General features: G+C 35.8%; 2 protein-coding genes across 11 annotated transcripts in view; one reads left to right on the top strand and one right to left on the bottom strand.

The window, feature by feature from the left end:
• The first annotated feature begins 64 nt into the window (after positions 1–64).
• On the top strand, positions 65–4,969 carry LOC105337944 (DNA methyltransferase 1-associated protein 1). Its single transcript, XM_011442892.4, has 13 exons — positions 65–205; positions 310–410; positions 1,112–1,200; positions 1,438–1,558; positions 1,643–1,717; positions 1,912–2,130; positions 2,441–2,548; positions 2,769–2,960; positions 3,110–3,181; positions 3,277–3,349; positions 3,515–3,669; positions 3,858–4,028; positions 4,373–4,969. The coding sequence occupies exons 2-13, from the start codon at positions 318–320 to the stop codon at positions 4,433–4,435; spliced, it is 1,431 nt and encodes a 476-aa protein (XP_011441194.1). The 5' UTR covers positions 65–205; positions 310–317; the 3' UTR covers positions 4,436–4,969.
• LOC105337942 (uncharacterized) overlaps positions 4,846–14,707 on the bottom strand; it is a 33,251-nt gene continuing 23,389 nt past the window's right edge. For 5 of the 10 annotated variants that reach the window (XM_066065229.1, XM_066065232.1, XM_066065238.1 and 2 more), the window contains 21 exons: positions 14,483–14,590; positions 14,201–14,271; positions 13,427–13,522; positions 13,132–13,224; positions 12,941–13,012; positions 12,734–12,832; positions 11,658–11,805; positions 10,965–11,235; positions 10,229–10,602; positions 9,754–9,909; positions 9,509–9,625; positions 8,871–9,044; positions 8,492–8,725; positions 8,267–8,350; positions 8,081–8,167; positions 7,890–7,985; positions 7,693–7,800; positions 6,792–6,947; positions 6,555–6,647; positions 6,270–6,413; positions 4,846–5,860 (listed from right to left, as the gene is read on the bottom strand). In XM_066065229.1, the coding sequence (XP_065921301.1) occupies positions 5,822–5,860; positions 6,270–6,413; positions 6,555–6,647; positions 6,792–6,947; positions 7,693–7,800; positions 7,890–7,985; positions 8,081–8,167; positions 8,267–8,350; positions 8,492–8,725; positions 8,871–9,044; positions 9,509–9,625; positions 9,754–9,909; positions 10,229–10,602; positions 10,965–11,235; positions 11,658–11,805; positions 12,734–12,832; positions 12,941–13,012; positions 13,132–13,224; positions 13,427–13,522; positions 14,201–14,271; positions 14,483–14,590 (2,820 nt within the window). In that variant the 3' untranslated portion in view covers positions 4,846–5,821. Of the gene's footprint in view, positions 5,861–6,269; positions 6,414–6,554; positions 6,648–6,791; positions 6,948–7,692; positions 7,801–7,889; positions 7,986–8,080; positions 8,168–8,266; positions 8,351–8,491; positions 8,726–8,870; positions 9,045–9,508; positions 9,626–9,753; positions 9,910–10,228; positions 10,603–10,964; positions 11,236–11,657; positions 11,806–12,361; positions 12,518–12,733; positions 12,833–12,940; positions 13,013–13,131; positions 13,225–13,426; positions 13,523–13,915; positions 13,943–14,200; positions 14,272–14,482; positions 14,591–14,707 lie in introns of all 10 variants that reach the window. The other 5 variants (XM_066065233.1, XM_066065236.1, XM_066065235.1 and 2 more) reach the window with 5 other exon arrangements.

Raw genomic sequence — 14,707 nt, 5'->3', positions numbered from 1 at the left:
ATGTCCTGTTTAAAAATCAATCATATAGTTTACTTACCATATGCATGATCTGCTTATCTGTCACGAACGAACTATTAAAATAGCGAGAGGGGGGTACTTGCTTGGGATCATACAAACGTTTTAACAAAAGAAATATTTTGATTAATTTTAGAAGTTGCACCTTAACATTGAACAAAAAATACTTGGTGGAAGAAAAAAGCCAAAAGTATGTATTTTTTGCATTTGTTGGATTAGACAAATAAGTATAAGATAAATCAATTGTTTCAAAGTGTTTTATCTGCATAACTTACACAATGAAATTACTTTTAGTTGTAAAGATGGCAGCAGGAATGGATGTTAGAGATATCTTAGAATTAGAAGGACCAGAGCAACAGTTTATTACAAAAGATGCTTTGATGAATGACAGAAAGGTACACATTCAATAGTTTTAAAAAAAATTTGCATCAAAGAAGTTTGAATGACTGTTGACATATTTGACACTTATATGTTTTTCGGTGTGATCGTGTTGAGGGTGAAGCCAATAAACACAATCGAATTTTCACTATCAATAATTTATTTGCAATAGATTAATCGTAAACATGTTCAGTAGGATCCACCTATCTATGTATTCATATAATGCTAAATGCCACACATTCAGTATATGTTATGACGTCATATTAGCAGACATCACTAGACAATTTCTGTCGCAGTAGCAAAAATGCGAACATGTAGAAAATAATTGGAAAATAATTGTTAAGTAATAACATATTTTATCAATCTTTAAAACAGGTATGTCTGAGTGTGTTTATTGCTCATTTTACCTCATAAACAATTATTACCAAACATGAAGTTAGTACATGTAAAAGATTCAGAATTCAACACGGATTCCGGTGATGTCACTGTGCATAAAGTGATTCTTTTTTCCTCCATATTGGAATTTTTTTTCAACTTCATAGGTATATAGTATAATTTCTATATTTTTGGCATATATACACATGTTGTCTATTGGGAGAGCTTTGCTCTCATTTACCCAAAGGGCCCTTGGAGAGCTTCGCCCTCTATGATTTGTGTTTATACATATTTTATACATGATATTGAGGATTAAGTCATACTTGTTCATGTATTCCTGTAGAAAAAGGTTGCAAAGAAAACTGATGTGTCATTCAAGCGACCAGAAGGAATGCATCGAGAATTATGGGGGCTTTTGTGGACAGATAATAAGTAAGCATGAACATGTAATTAGGTTAAAAAGGAGTTGTTTAGTCACATCATATTATTTTATAAACTGTAGACAAAAAGTTAAAACTTTAATTTCCTTATTACCATACACTTACTTTCAAAGGAAAAATAAGTGAAAATGGTTGAATTTTCTGTCAAATTTTGAAATAAGTTGAGGAGGCAGTCAAAATAATTGTACAAATACTGTTAGTTTGTCAATATGATAATTTGGTCTTTCAGAGATGCACCTCCAATCATACCAACAGATACAAACCAAGGATATAAACAAATGAAAGCTAAAATCGGTAGTAGCAAAGTCAGACCTTGGAAATGGATGCCGTTCACAAATCCAGCAAGAAAGGTATGTATTACATGTACTAACTTTACAGGAGTCACTGCATTTACATAAACCAATAAGATGATTGCCATTTATTAATCATAATAGGACGGTGCTGTTTTTTATCACTGGAGAAGAGTAGCAGATGAAGGAAAAGATTATCCGTTTGCACGCTTTAATAAGGTATGAATATGAGTATAAGGATTTGTTTTTTATTTCTACTTCGGAACAAGAGTAGCATTGGATATTTTTAACACATTTTGCAATTATCGTTTGTAGTAAATATTGTAAATAGAGAACTGAGGAACAAAGGTTAATTTAAAATAAAATAAAATAGGATAACAAAATGTAGAAATGATATTTTGCGATACATATAGGCGGTAGACATCCCTGTATACTCTGATCTGGAGTACCAGCAACACCTCCATGATGACAACTGGACAAGGCAGGAGACAGATTTCCTGTTTGACCAATGTAAACGTTTTGATCTACGCTTCATTATTGTCCATGATCGCTGGGATAGAGACAAATTCCCTAACAGAAGTGTAGAGGACATCAAGGAAAGATACTACAGTATATGCAACACACTGACCAAGGTACTCCTATTGTAAAAATCTGGGCAATGATCTTACTTCACCATTGTCAAACAAATGGAATGTATTTGTGTCAATGAGAAAAGTAAATTCAAGAACATTACTGAAATTATAATAATTTACAATCAGTATATTATATATATGTGTATTAAACAAAGGAAAAAAAATGTTTTATTAAAAACTATGTTTTCAACCAACATGTAAATACTTTCCATTGTATTTGCATAGGTAATGATATATAAACGTAGCTATCATTATACCTGACTTTATCAGGTCTTTGGATATAACTCTTATTGAATATATATGTATACAGGTGAGGGCTCCACAGGGATCAGAGCCAAAAATCCGAGCCTTTGATGCCGAGCATGAGAGAAAACGAAAACTACAGCTTACCAAACTGTTTGACAGAACTCCTGAACAGGTGGGCGTTGATATATTGGTGCATTTCTACTGAAGTCAACTGTTTGCATAAAACCTAGTCCTTTGATGTATATTTTTGTCTTTGTCACCTTATAATGGAAAACACTATGGCACATAGGAAAGATTGCCTTAAAAAATTATACACACTGAGTTAAGACTTAAGTTTTATGTTAATATTTAAAAATGTTTTACTTTGAATGTAATAACAATGAATTTCCTAGGTGGAGGAAGAAGAGCATTTGATTGCTGAGCTGAAGAAGATTGAATTGAGGAAGAAAGAGCGGGAAAAGAAGACACAGGATCTACAGAAACTGATCACGGCAGCTGACAGTAACTTTGACGCTAGGCGGTCTGAGAAGAAACAGACAAAGAAGAAAATACACACACCTCATCAAAAGATCAACCCAACAGTTGTAGGTGTTGGCATAAAAAAAATCAAACTAAGTTAAAGAGAAATTGTTAAGACACATTGGTGGAAAAAATGTTAAAAAAGAAATTACCCACACCATTTTCATGTCAGAAACATATGTATTGTAAATTGAAATATTTCTTGCACCTTTAGTCTACACCAGAACCCAGTGGAATCAAATTTGCAGATTTCAAGACCTCAGGAGTATCATTAAGAAGTCAGAGGGTAAGATATTGTGGATAATTTACATTCAGTTATAGAATTGTGGTCATGTTCTTTCATAAGAAACTATCATGCTCAAATACTTCCTGTATTTTCAGATGAAATTACCAGCATCAATAGGCCAGAAAAAATTAAAAGCAATAGAACAAGTTCTTGAGGAACTTGGCATAGGTAACACAACTTAGTTTGGAATTGCAAATATCTTCAATGAATATGAATTATTATATTTACGGATTAAATGTATGGAGCAAGAAGGGAACCAACATGTATTTGAAGTTTATGTAATATTTTTTCAGCTTATTATGTACTTTGTATGGTTTTGAATATCTGTTTTAGAATATAGCCCAATTCCCACAGAAGATACAGTTACACATTTCAATGAATTACGACAAGATATTGTCTTGCTTTATGAACTGAAAATAGCATTGGCAACATGTGATTATGAACTGGAGTCTCTGAAACACAGATTTGAAACATTAGCACCAGGAAAGGTAGGACATTTCATGTGTGCTATATTTGTTCCCAAAAAATTTATTTTAGTTTTTAAGTCATAGACTTTAAATGATAGACTTAAAGTAAATGGAAATTCAAGTCAACATGCTGGAATTCTTCCATTTTTTACATTTTCCAGTATTACATGTACCTGCACTATAAATATAATTTTTTTATTACCTACTAGCCCTTACCAGTGGAAACATGTATCAAATCTGAGCCAGAATCCTCTGTGTTGAGTGCAGAGACGACGGGATCGATGGTCAATCCCAGCCTCTCCCCCGACTCCCCCTCCAAACAAAAGATGCTTGCTGAAGCCATAGATGTTCTCAACGCCAACCCACCTGGAACTCCAAACGTAAGATTGAAAGGCTTTTATATCTATCACTCATATGAAGTTATTGCAGTTACAGTTCATTTTCCTTTTCTTGTACATGTATGTCAGAGTATATTCACAAATGAAACCAAGGTGATATGCATGTATATATATAGGAGCATTTGTATTCGGTTTGCAAACAATAGTCAATATATATATTTGAACATACTTACTGGTAATACATGTATGTTATATGAGCTGTGAAATTTCAGTGCAGTTATTTTAGAGTGTTATATTATACTTTTTTCCGTAAATTCTATCAACACATTGTTACCAAAATGCATTTACAATGAGAAGTTATGGAATATACACAATTATATTTTCAGAGAAAAAGGAAAGCAGCATTAGAACTTCCAAATATGCTGAAGAAGATCAAACAGAAAATGTGATCTTGAGATCCTTGAAAATTCTTTTTTTAAGATGTGTTAGTATTCAGAGACCTAAAAGCTTCGAGAGTAATGTTTTCCATCGGGAACACATACCAGAACTGGGTATTGTAGTGCCAATGGACAGCTATTGGTGCTGGAAGACTTTATTTCATAATGAATGCTTCTATTAGGATCAGCTAATGCATAAAAATGTATTGGAATTGAAGAACAAAACTGAATTGATGTCCAGCTATTGGATTTGTTTAGGTTTTCAAGCTGTGCTAGACAGAGGACTATTTACAGTGATGTAACATTACTACATTTTGCTTTAGTATGGAATATGAAAAAAGTGGGGTTTTTTGGCGACATTAGTGCTATCAAACATCTGGCAAGTTTTCCAATAAAAACAGAAGACTCAACAAACACTGTCATATGTTTCTTCCAAGTTTAATCGATAGCATTTGTTTGTACATATAAAGAGTCAATTGTTTAGTATCACAGTCTGTTTATAAAGATATATTAGCAGTGCATGAAATAAATAATATAACAATGCAATCTTGGCCTCTCTTTACCACTTAACGTCAGTGGTTTATCCTATAACTCAGAAGGACATTCATATGAGACCCAAGTTTGCAGAACACATCTAATGAACTTTACTTAAAAAAATCTACTGATGATTAATAAATTAAAAATGATGAAATAATATGTACAAATGCTTTAAATAAACTCTCTCTATTGATGAACAACTAGAATACCATCAATAAACATCAGTATGCTAGGGAGAAGCAGTGATGGTGCTTACTAAAAGAACATGAACATTCTGTATATCAACAGAGCAGAACATGGGTAATTAGTAAACATAACTAATTTTTGTCTTCACTATGCTAAGTTCAAGAATAATTACAAAATTTCACTAAAAAGACTTCCGTCTCTTTTATGTACATTGTTTGTTTGTCAATAAATTATGGGTTAAACAATGAACATAAAAATATATCATTTATATAATAAATCATAACACATAAACATTGCTATACAAGATGAAAATTTCATTGTCATGGTATAAGAACATGCATGTATTAATTTAAGCATATTGGTAACATCTGTTAATGAATAGGTTATTCAATAAATAACATACAAGCATAGTTCATCAGAACTGTAGTAACAATTGCAGGTAATATATACATACATGAGTTTTTAAATGTACATGTAAAAACCGGGCATCTAAAATAATTATATGCACGTATTTAAAATTGGCACTGGAAAGCTTGTACAGTACATGATAAGATTAAAAATATCTGTGATTATTGATCACAACTACACATACACATAATGCACTAGTGAGAATTCTTGTTGCACGCTTCACTCCTGTCAGAAAAAGCACACCATAAAATCTATGGATGGTCGACTTCATTTCACATTTCCTTCCTCATAGAGTTTGTAGACCAACTGAAAAAATTCAAAGATCACATCAATGAAATATTGATAAGTTTGCTGACGACTTTCTCAAATGATATCAATCAAAATCAATGTTTTTTTTTTTGTATTTTTAAAAGCATTTGCTGGTTATAATTTTGATTTGCTAGAACTGGAGAGTGTCTCTGGACTTCAAAATTATGTCATAAAGAAATGTTTTAGTAATTTAATTCCAAACCAACTACCAAAAATATACAAGGGACTATTCAAAGTGACAAACCAGAAATGTTACTTTAAAAGTGCCCATGTAGATATTACTTGTAAAGCGCATGTGTTTGTTCATGTTTGAATTGTGCTTGGACTAAAGAAAAATGATTCCTTTACAAGGGCAATTTTCTCTATAAGAAAGGTATATATATTCCCTTTAGTGGAGCTTTCTTACATTCTTGAATTTGATGGCCAGTCCATCAACAAATTGTTCAGCTGTTTTTCCAGTGGGAACCATGGACTCCAAAGGTTTTCCTGGTCGCTCCCTGGCGTACTTATCCTCCCACTCCGGGGGAATGTAGTCAGTGTTTACCTCAAGCTAAGAACGAGATAAACAATTAAAAACCAAAAAAATTCAGACAGTAAATTACCTTAAATATGATACAAAGGTATTAAATCTTAAGATTTTAAGGATTTACACAAATATTTTAAAGTGGTCGTACACCAGGAGAGAACTTACCAGCTTGTCACCGGGAGCATCTCCTGCCAATTCATCATCTCTTCTACCATCTGCTAGACGGACATACACAGATCCTCCCTCCAATAAATGAATCTACACAAAAAGAGAACAATAACGATAGCTTTTGGAACTTTTACTTGAATGAATGCTTAAGAGACAATAAAGAGACAATCTGGTTTGTATTCTATCAAACACCCAAGCACATTTTACTGATTTTGAATTCAGTAAAACCCCTACTGTTCCACTGCGGATGTTTCTCTCCATCCAGTCTTTACAGGGTTCTCTGGCCAATTGTTTGAGCATCTGAGGGGAGGGGGATCCATCGTACAGCGGGAGCTGGAACGTGGAGGTGTAGCAGTAGTGGTCGGTGAACACCTGGAGAGCAGTCCATGCCTGGAATCAAGGTCAAGGTGTAAATTAATACAACTAACATGTACTGTCTTTTTGGATTATAATTTCTTTATACTGTGCATAAAGCAATTACATGAAGAAGACAAATAAAATTCATCATTTTAATGATCTGAACACATTTATCTAAGGAAGATTAAATACAATAGTGCTAATACACTGTTGAATATTTTGCATATATGATATTATAAATACTATAAAGGCCCTTATCATTGCTGACTGTTAAGAATGCAATTGCCTAGGCTACCTGTTTCAGTAATCCATATTCATTGTTCTATTTGACCTACCTGTTCCAGTAAGCCATAATCATAGCTCTCGTTGGCCCACCTGCTCCAGTAAGCCATATTTATAGTTCTCAAGCCATATTTATAGTTCTCTTTGACCTGCCTACTCCAGTAAGCCATAATTATAGTCCTCTTTGACCTTCCTGTTCCAGTAAGCCATATTTATAGTTCTCAAGCCATATTTATAGCTCTCTTTGGCCCACCTGCCCCAGTAAGCCATATTTTATATAGGTCTCTTTAACCCATCTGTTCCAGTAAGCCATATTTATAGTTCTCTTTGACCTACCTGTTCCAGTAAGCCATATTTATAGTTCTCTTTGACCTACCTGTTCCAGTAAGCCATATTTATAGTTCTCTTTGACCTACCTGTTCCAGTAAGCCATATTTATAGTTCTCTTTGACCTACCTGTTCCAGTAAGCCATATTTATAGTTCTCTTTGACCTACCTGTTCCAGTAAGCCATATTTATAGTTCTCTTTGGCCACTGAGACCTGGACTTCCTGTAGGTGGATGATGACAGTCAGGAAGCGATGATAAGATCTGGACGGGAAGTGCTGTAAGAAGAACCCAATACACTACGTAGTACACTTTAGTCATTTTAATCCAAATACACGAGTTTATCACTTATCATGCTGGTCTGTACCTTAAATCCATCTCTCCACTGTGGAGATGTGTTGGTGGATTTTAGATCCAGAAACTCTGTAAACACCAACTTGTCATAAGTAGCATGTGGAGCACCCTGGAAATTGGAACAAATTTTGAGAATAAATATAATTAGTATTGTAATATCTATATCAACCCAGAAAAGTTGAGATAACTATGATATTGTACTACCATGTAGAAAGCTGCTGGTGGATTGAGACAAATGTGAGCATGAGTAAAGTTTGTCCACGGTAAGTTTGTAGCACCATCAACAGCAACCTGTCAACACAAATACAGAGGTGTACATGGGATTTCAACAATGTCAAATGGAAATATCAGAACCTGATTATTATGAGAACTAGGCCACTGAGTACAAACCTTTATTCCCTGTTTAGGATTGTACTGACATATAAAAGTCAAATCAATATCCAGAGGTTTGTTGTCTCCCTTGGTAAGTTTGTTCTATAATAAAGAAGTGTTGAAATGTTAACTATTACATGCAGTTATTTTGCTTTCATTGAACTGCTTCGAATGAGTATCCCACATCCCTTTTTAAAATAAATTGCAGTATTAAACTGTATTGCAAAAACATCAGTTCCTGACCCTGATGTATTCCTCCAGGTTCTTGTCACTACGGTAGAAGCTCTCCTTGGCCTGGGCAATCTTGGCCACTGCATCTCGAACTTTGATGGCCGGTCTCCTCATCATGGAGTGGAACAACTTACTCTCTCCTTTAGACGGCATACATTTTGTGGAGAAATAAATCCTGTCTGTGTATCTAGGTCTGGGCTGGTACAAGCCGAGTCTTAACCAATCAGCTTGAGGAACTTTACTTTGCTGACAAGACAAAAAAAAATCCAAATAAACATTGATCTTGACACTATTGGTTTAATCTTTTGTACAATAAGACTGTAATTAATAAAAGTTATAACATGTCATGTATAAATAAAAGATTAACTCATTGTTTACTGTTTATACTGACCTCAAGGGCTTTTCCTGATGGCCCCTTGGCTACTCTGGTCAGCCTCACTAGGAGGGAGGCACAGGGCACGTATCTGACCCCTGAGTCCCTGATCACAGACTCTGTGAGGGGGTCAACCCCATTGGGTCCCTGGCTGTACAACCTCAGCTGATGGGCTCCTTCATTGAGGGACACCTATAACAAAAAGAAACTTACTGAATACAGGCCATACAAATATATTGTTAAAAAAATGTAATTTTAGATTAAGAGTTCTTTTTGTACAAAATACATGTATAATAATCTCTGGAGTACTGTATACAGGGAAATATTTGCCCCCGTTTTATTTTCGCCCCTTTTGCCCTCATTGTCAGCGGGCAAATTTAAGACTGGGCAAATACCATTGTTCCAAGTTATCTCTTTAGTGCACAATCTTCTCTGGGCAAATTTAAGACGGGGCGAAACCATTTGCAAGTGAAGAAGGGCGAAATTACATGGGGCAAAAATAACCCTGTATACAGTATATACATTTTTAAAGCTACACTCTTAAAAGTAAAAACTTTGTAATTTGTACATAATAATTTAATTGTGAATCAATGCTCTCTTGCAAGAAAATTTTCCGTTTTGTACAATGTAAATTTTGGGTGAATCAGCATGGTTACCTGAAGCCCTGGTTTGTCTATGTTAGGTTGTCTCTCTGTACCAGATTCCACAAACACATTCAGGGTGGCATACCCAATCACAGTCAGCTGTTTGTAGAAGTTGTCCACAGTGTACACCTACAATCAGAACAGTCCTTATTCAACATTGCCTTCATAATTCAGGTACCTTAATACACTGTATACTACTACATGAATTTTTAACATAGTTTTTGAAAATTATCACAGAAATTGAACTGCACGTTTACCTTGAACATGATTGTCGAGGAGGGTGGAATGTTGTTTTCTCTGAACTCTGTTTTGGTCTCATAGACTGGGTTATATATGTCACTGTCCAGGTTAACGGTGGCATTTATATCCTTCCCATGCACCTCATACTTCCTGTCCAGCACTCGCCCTGCCACCTTATTGGGTAAAAAACAATTTGTTAAATTTCTTTTCTAAGACTACGGTATGTTAGTTATCTTTGACTTTTGATAAAATATACCAAGAGAAATGGTTTCTTTACACTGTTAACATGAGATATCAATTACAATCATATTTTCATCCACCAAGTTACTTCTGAAATAGTGTCAAAGATTATTCAAGAAAAATTCATAAAAGTGTACTATAGATTACGTTTTATAGTCAATGCAATTGTGAGATTGCTTAAAGCCTTTCCAGTAACTTTATTCTTAACAATGACATTTATTACTATCAAAGAAAGGGTACAACACCACTAACCTTGCTAAAAGTGACAGAATCTGGAAGATATCTGCAACCGTCCACATAGACATCAAACCCATCCCCGGACAGGAAGGGGTCCCTACAGGGCTTGCTCCGTTCAAACGGGAGCCAGGAATACTCCGGGAGGACATCCTCCCCGTCCTCTGACATGTCGCTAGGGGTGAGGGAGCCTGGGCGGGGATTCCCCTGGAAGATGTGTATTCTGAGGGTGGCCTTCCCGTACCGTCTCCAGTCGTGGTTTCCTTGAATCTCCTCCAGAGGGACCTGGCCGGGGTCAGGGACTGGGGGCGTGTACAGCCTCAGCGTGTGGGTGCCTGTGTTTATCTGCATTGTCTTTGGGTTGAAATTTCTCCTCCCTCTAACACTCAGATCTGCAATAGACAAGCGTGTTAGTATGTAACTCTGAGTCCTCTTTCTAAAATCAGAGCAGCGGATGTCATAAATCAAGCACACGTATCAGTGTTCATAGTTCTGTTTAGATTTGGTAATGGCAAAGTTAATTGATTGTCTAAAGTGTTCAGAGTTATGTGGACATAATTTTTAGTGTCAGCTATAACAGCTAAAGCATTGGTTTTTATAAGGATGTACCTCTGAGAGTGAGAGTTATAATCCCTAAATCCTCCAGATTTAACTCTCAAAGACTAAAAGATGATTCCAGTTTCAACATACAGCAGTTTTTTCAAGAAAACAAGTCAATAATGTCAAAATACACAAATGAGGTCCTCCTGCTTACTTTCTGTACACAGCACTAAGGGAATGGCAGTCCATGCAATCAGAGTTTCCTCGTCATACAATGTGGCTTCATTTCCTTGGTCCGCTTCAAAGCCGGACGGTTCACTCTGCCTTTTCCGCAGGTAAAAGCGTGCAATAAGAACCATATCACCTTGCAAGTCTACATCATTAAATGTGGCTTCCTGTTGTCCAAACACATGGTAGTTTTGCTTAAAGTTTGATTTGACTGCAGTTGTACTGCAGGTAACAGGACTAATGGATGACTGTACAAGCTGAAAGAACAAGTTTTACAGTGTCAGTCATATTCAGTAATTACTCTTCAGAACTCTTATGCAAGTACAGTACTGTAAACATGACTATTTTTACTAAGCAAAATTTTGTAATATATGGTATTATAAAATTCCAAAGCAATTATGATTTCTTATTTTTATCCTATAATGATAAATATTTGTTGCAGTAAAATATCTTCCAGAATGTGTGATGTTTTACTACAAAACAAACTAAGAATACAAATAATTTCTCTTTGCCTTCAGTCATATACATTGTATATCCCATCATACATCACAATGAGTTACCATCTCTCTTTCTACCCTATGTTACAATCAGTTACCCTTCCTTTCCCCTTTCTATTCTTGTTATGTTAAAATGAATTACCTTTCCCCTCCCCTTCCCTAATTACGTAACAATGAGCTACCTTTCCAGTGGAGGCGTAGTAAGCCGTAAGGCGGACTTTCCCCTCCCCTCCCTCCGCATGCTTGACGCGGTCAACCTGGAATCCTATTGTTGTATCCTGTGGCTGGACCCGGCCAGTTTGGATACTGGGTAATCGCTGTTCCTGGCGGCTAATGAAAAAGTTACATTGGTATAAGTACTGGCTGTTGGTGATTTATTGAAAGACATCACATGTATACATCGATATAGGTAGGAGGTATTGTCTGTCATAAATCAAGAAATGTCATCAAAATTTAAACTTAAAACAATTGAATTCTGTTATGATCATATCACATGGATTATCCGATTCCTTTAATAAGACTATACACGGCTATACAGAACTGTACATTGTCCACTGAAAGCTGGTCAAACCTTGCTACATACAACTGTATTAACTGTTAGCAGCTATTTTGTGTATACTAACATTAAAGAGGCATAGCTAAAGATTACTTGCCAATTCACAAGAGCTACTGAACATTTCAGTAGTGTTTCCATTTATTAATTACGGTAAACAAAACAAGAGATATTGTGTTAATCAAAAACAAACTTTGATAAAAATATACTATGCATAAATATTGTAAACTCTTTTTCATTAGGTGGTTATCAAAAATCCATCTGTAAACATCTGTACATGGCGGGATTAGCTGTTACTACAGAAGCACTGAGAAGCCCACTGTACAGCTATACCTGGGGTGTTCCTCCTCACCCTCCTCAGATGGAGGGATGGGGAGAACCCGGCGTGCAGTGCGAGGTGCAATAGGTGCAGGTGCAACAGGTACAGCAGCAGGAGGAGTAGGGACTGGTGTACGATAGGTGTGATCGTAATGGTCGAGATCAGGGCCTCTGAAAACATGCCCATATACTGTAAAATGCATGATACATGCCTGTCTCGAGATCGGGCCTCTGAAAACATGCTTAAATACTGTAAAATGTATGATACATGCATGCCTTGTATTACATGTATACCTTGCATCTACTGCTGTCTGAATCACATGCTTTTGTTTCATACAAAGCTTATGTTGGGTCTTATTAGAGGCACTAATCATTGGTTGCCTTTACCCTTGCTCAGTGGACCATGAGTTGTACTCGCTTTGTGACGCTTCAGATATTGGGGAACAATATCGTACTTGCTTTTTGGGTAGATTTCTGTTTCTGAAGCTAAAAAGAATTATTTTTTTTCTAGGTTTTACTGGTATTATGTACCTTTTTCTTTCAATAATTCAAAAATCTTCACAACTTAAATATTAGTTTTATATCTTGTTTTACCTCGGATACTGTTCAGTGGTAATATTTGTTTCAGATTCAGTTGGATTGATATCAAACTGAACTTTTCGACAACTGAAAAACAATCTTTATTTATGAATTTGTCATTCTATTGGTATTTTGAAACCATGACTACTTTGATCATAAGCATTCTGATAATTTGACTATATTCATGCAAGTCTGTGCAGGTATACCTGGACCTCAGTGGGGCAGGGGGTGAGGGGTGTCTCTGGGGAGGAGAATTAGGGGTAGGGTTGTACCACTGAGCAGAGCGGTTCTTTTGAGAACTGAAATAATTGAAACCACTCAAACTTCAAAGACAGAACTAGATGCATGCATTTCAAACAGATAGTACATGTATCAAATCTTTACCAAAATTATTTCTTATACTAAATTACCTTAAACCTTTTCCCTTTTTCCTTTTTTAACACTGAAATTTTTTTACACATTCTGTACATGCATTTACTGACGGCACTGTCAGCATTTTACCTGGATCTCGGGGATTCAGGGGGAGATAACCAGTCTTGCGGGGGTGAAGTAGGAGGTGGAGGTTTGTGCAGAGAAACAGGATCGTGACTATGAAAGCTGGAAAATTAGGTCAGACTACAGAAGATAGACAAAGAGAGTCAAAGGAGCTACAACAGAGAAAAGTATCACATAAATTTTTTTTTAAAAAGATCAAATTCATATGCTATGTTATATATAATGTGCTCATCTATTCAAGTGTTAGTATTATGACACAAAAAGATCTTTAAAACAATGTACTGGTAATTCAAGCAGTTTAAAAAAATGAGGAAAAGGAGACAATATTTGATTTTGATAATATTGTTCAAATGGGGTGTGTCAAACACATGGATTTGAAGGAAGATGATGCAAGACACATTCCAGAGCAGGTCTCAGATGATAGATCATAAATATTCTCTTTGAGAGGACTTTTTGAGTACTACAGAGACTCATGCAGATAAACAATTTTTATACCTCCATTTATGGTGACGAATCATAAATCTATGTTAGATAATTTCAAAATAATGCTTTCCTTAACAAAGATACACAAGCATACATATTATATTTAACAATGACTGTTAAGATGAGGGTACATGAATTAGACCAATTTCCATTATTGCAATCTAAGTCTACATAGTGAAGGATGCCCCTCCAAAGCTAGAAACCTATTAAAACAATTAACAAAATATTGAAATATATGCAAAATAAAAAATCCTACTTGTCACTGAATAAGAGCAAGAGGGAGAGAGGCGGCATTACCTTCCTAGCCCTGTGGATGCAGTGGGAGGGACGCGAGGCGAGGGAGGTTTGGCCTGAGATGGTGGGGAAATCTGAAAACAACAACTTGTCACATCATTCAACTCCTGCCAGGAGAATCAAATGTCTGGTGCTAAGCTATCATATACGTTAATATGTGCCTGTTGGTTATTGATTGGCAGTATATGAACAAAGCTTCCTGAAAAAATGGTTAAAGCTAAGGTATAACAAAAAATCTCTACTCAAAACAAAGAAGCTAGAGAGGGGGGGGGGGTGAACACTTACAACAGGAGCCCGATATTGGTTGTAATTTGCTGCTGAGATGTTCACTAGAGACTGGACTTCCATGTCGCGCATGTTTACCACTCGGTAGTACAGCTCAGCATCCTGGAACTATGGGAAGGAATTTCAAAAAGTAAGCGTCAGTAAACAAGGAAGTCTTCTACTGTAGATTCCTATTTAAACACGAGGAATTAATATCTGCGTAAAATTGCCAGAAGCGCATCTCCT

This window comes from Magallana gigas, chromosome 7 (genome assembly GCF_963853765.1).
Source record: "Magallana gigas chromosome 7, xbMagGiga1.1, whole genome shotgun sequence".
In the NCBI taxonomy this organism is placed as follows: domain Eukaryota; kingdom Metazoa; phylum Mollusca; class Bivalvia; order Ostreida; family Ostreidae; genus Magallana; species Magallana gigas.
The sequence above is the reverse complement of the archived record's forward strand: the minus strand, read 5'-3'. Positions and strand labels throughout refer to the sequence as shown.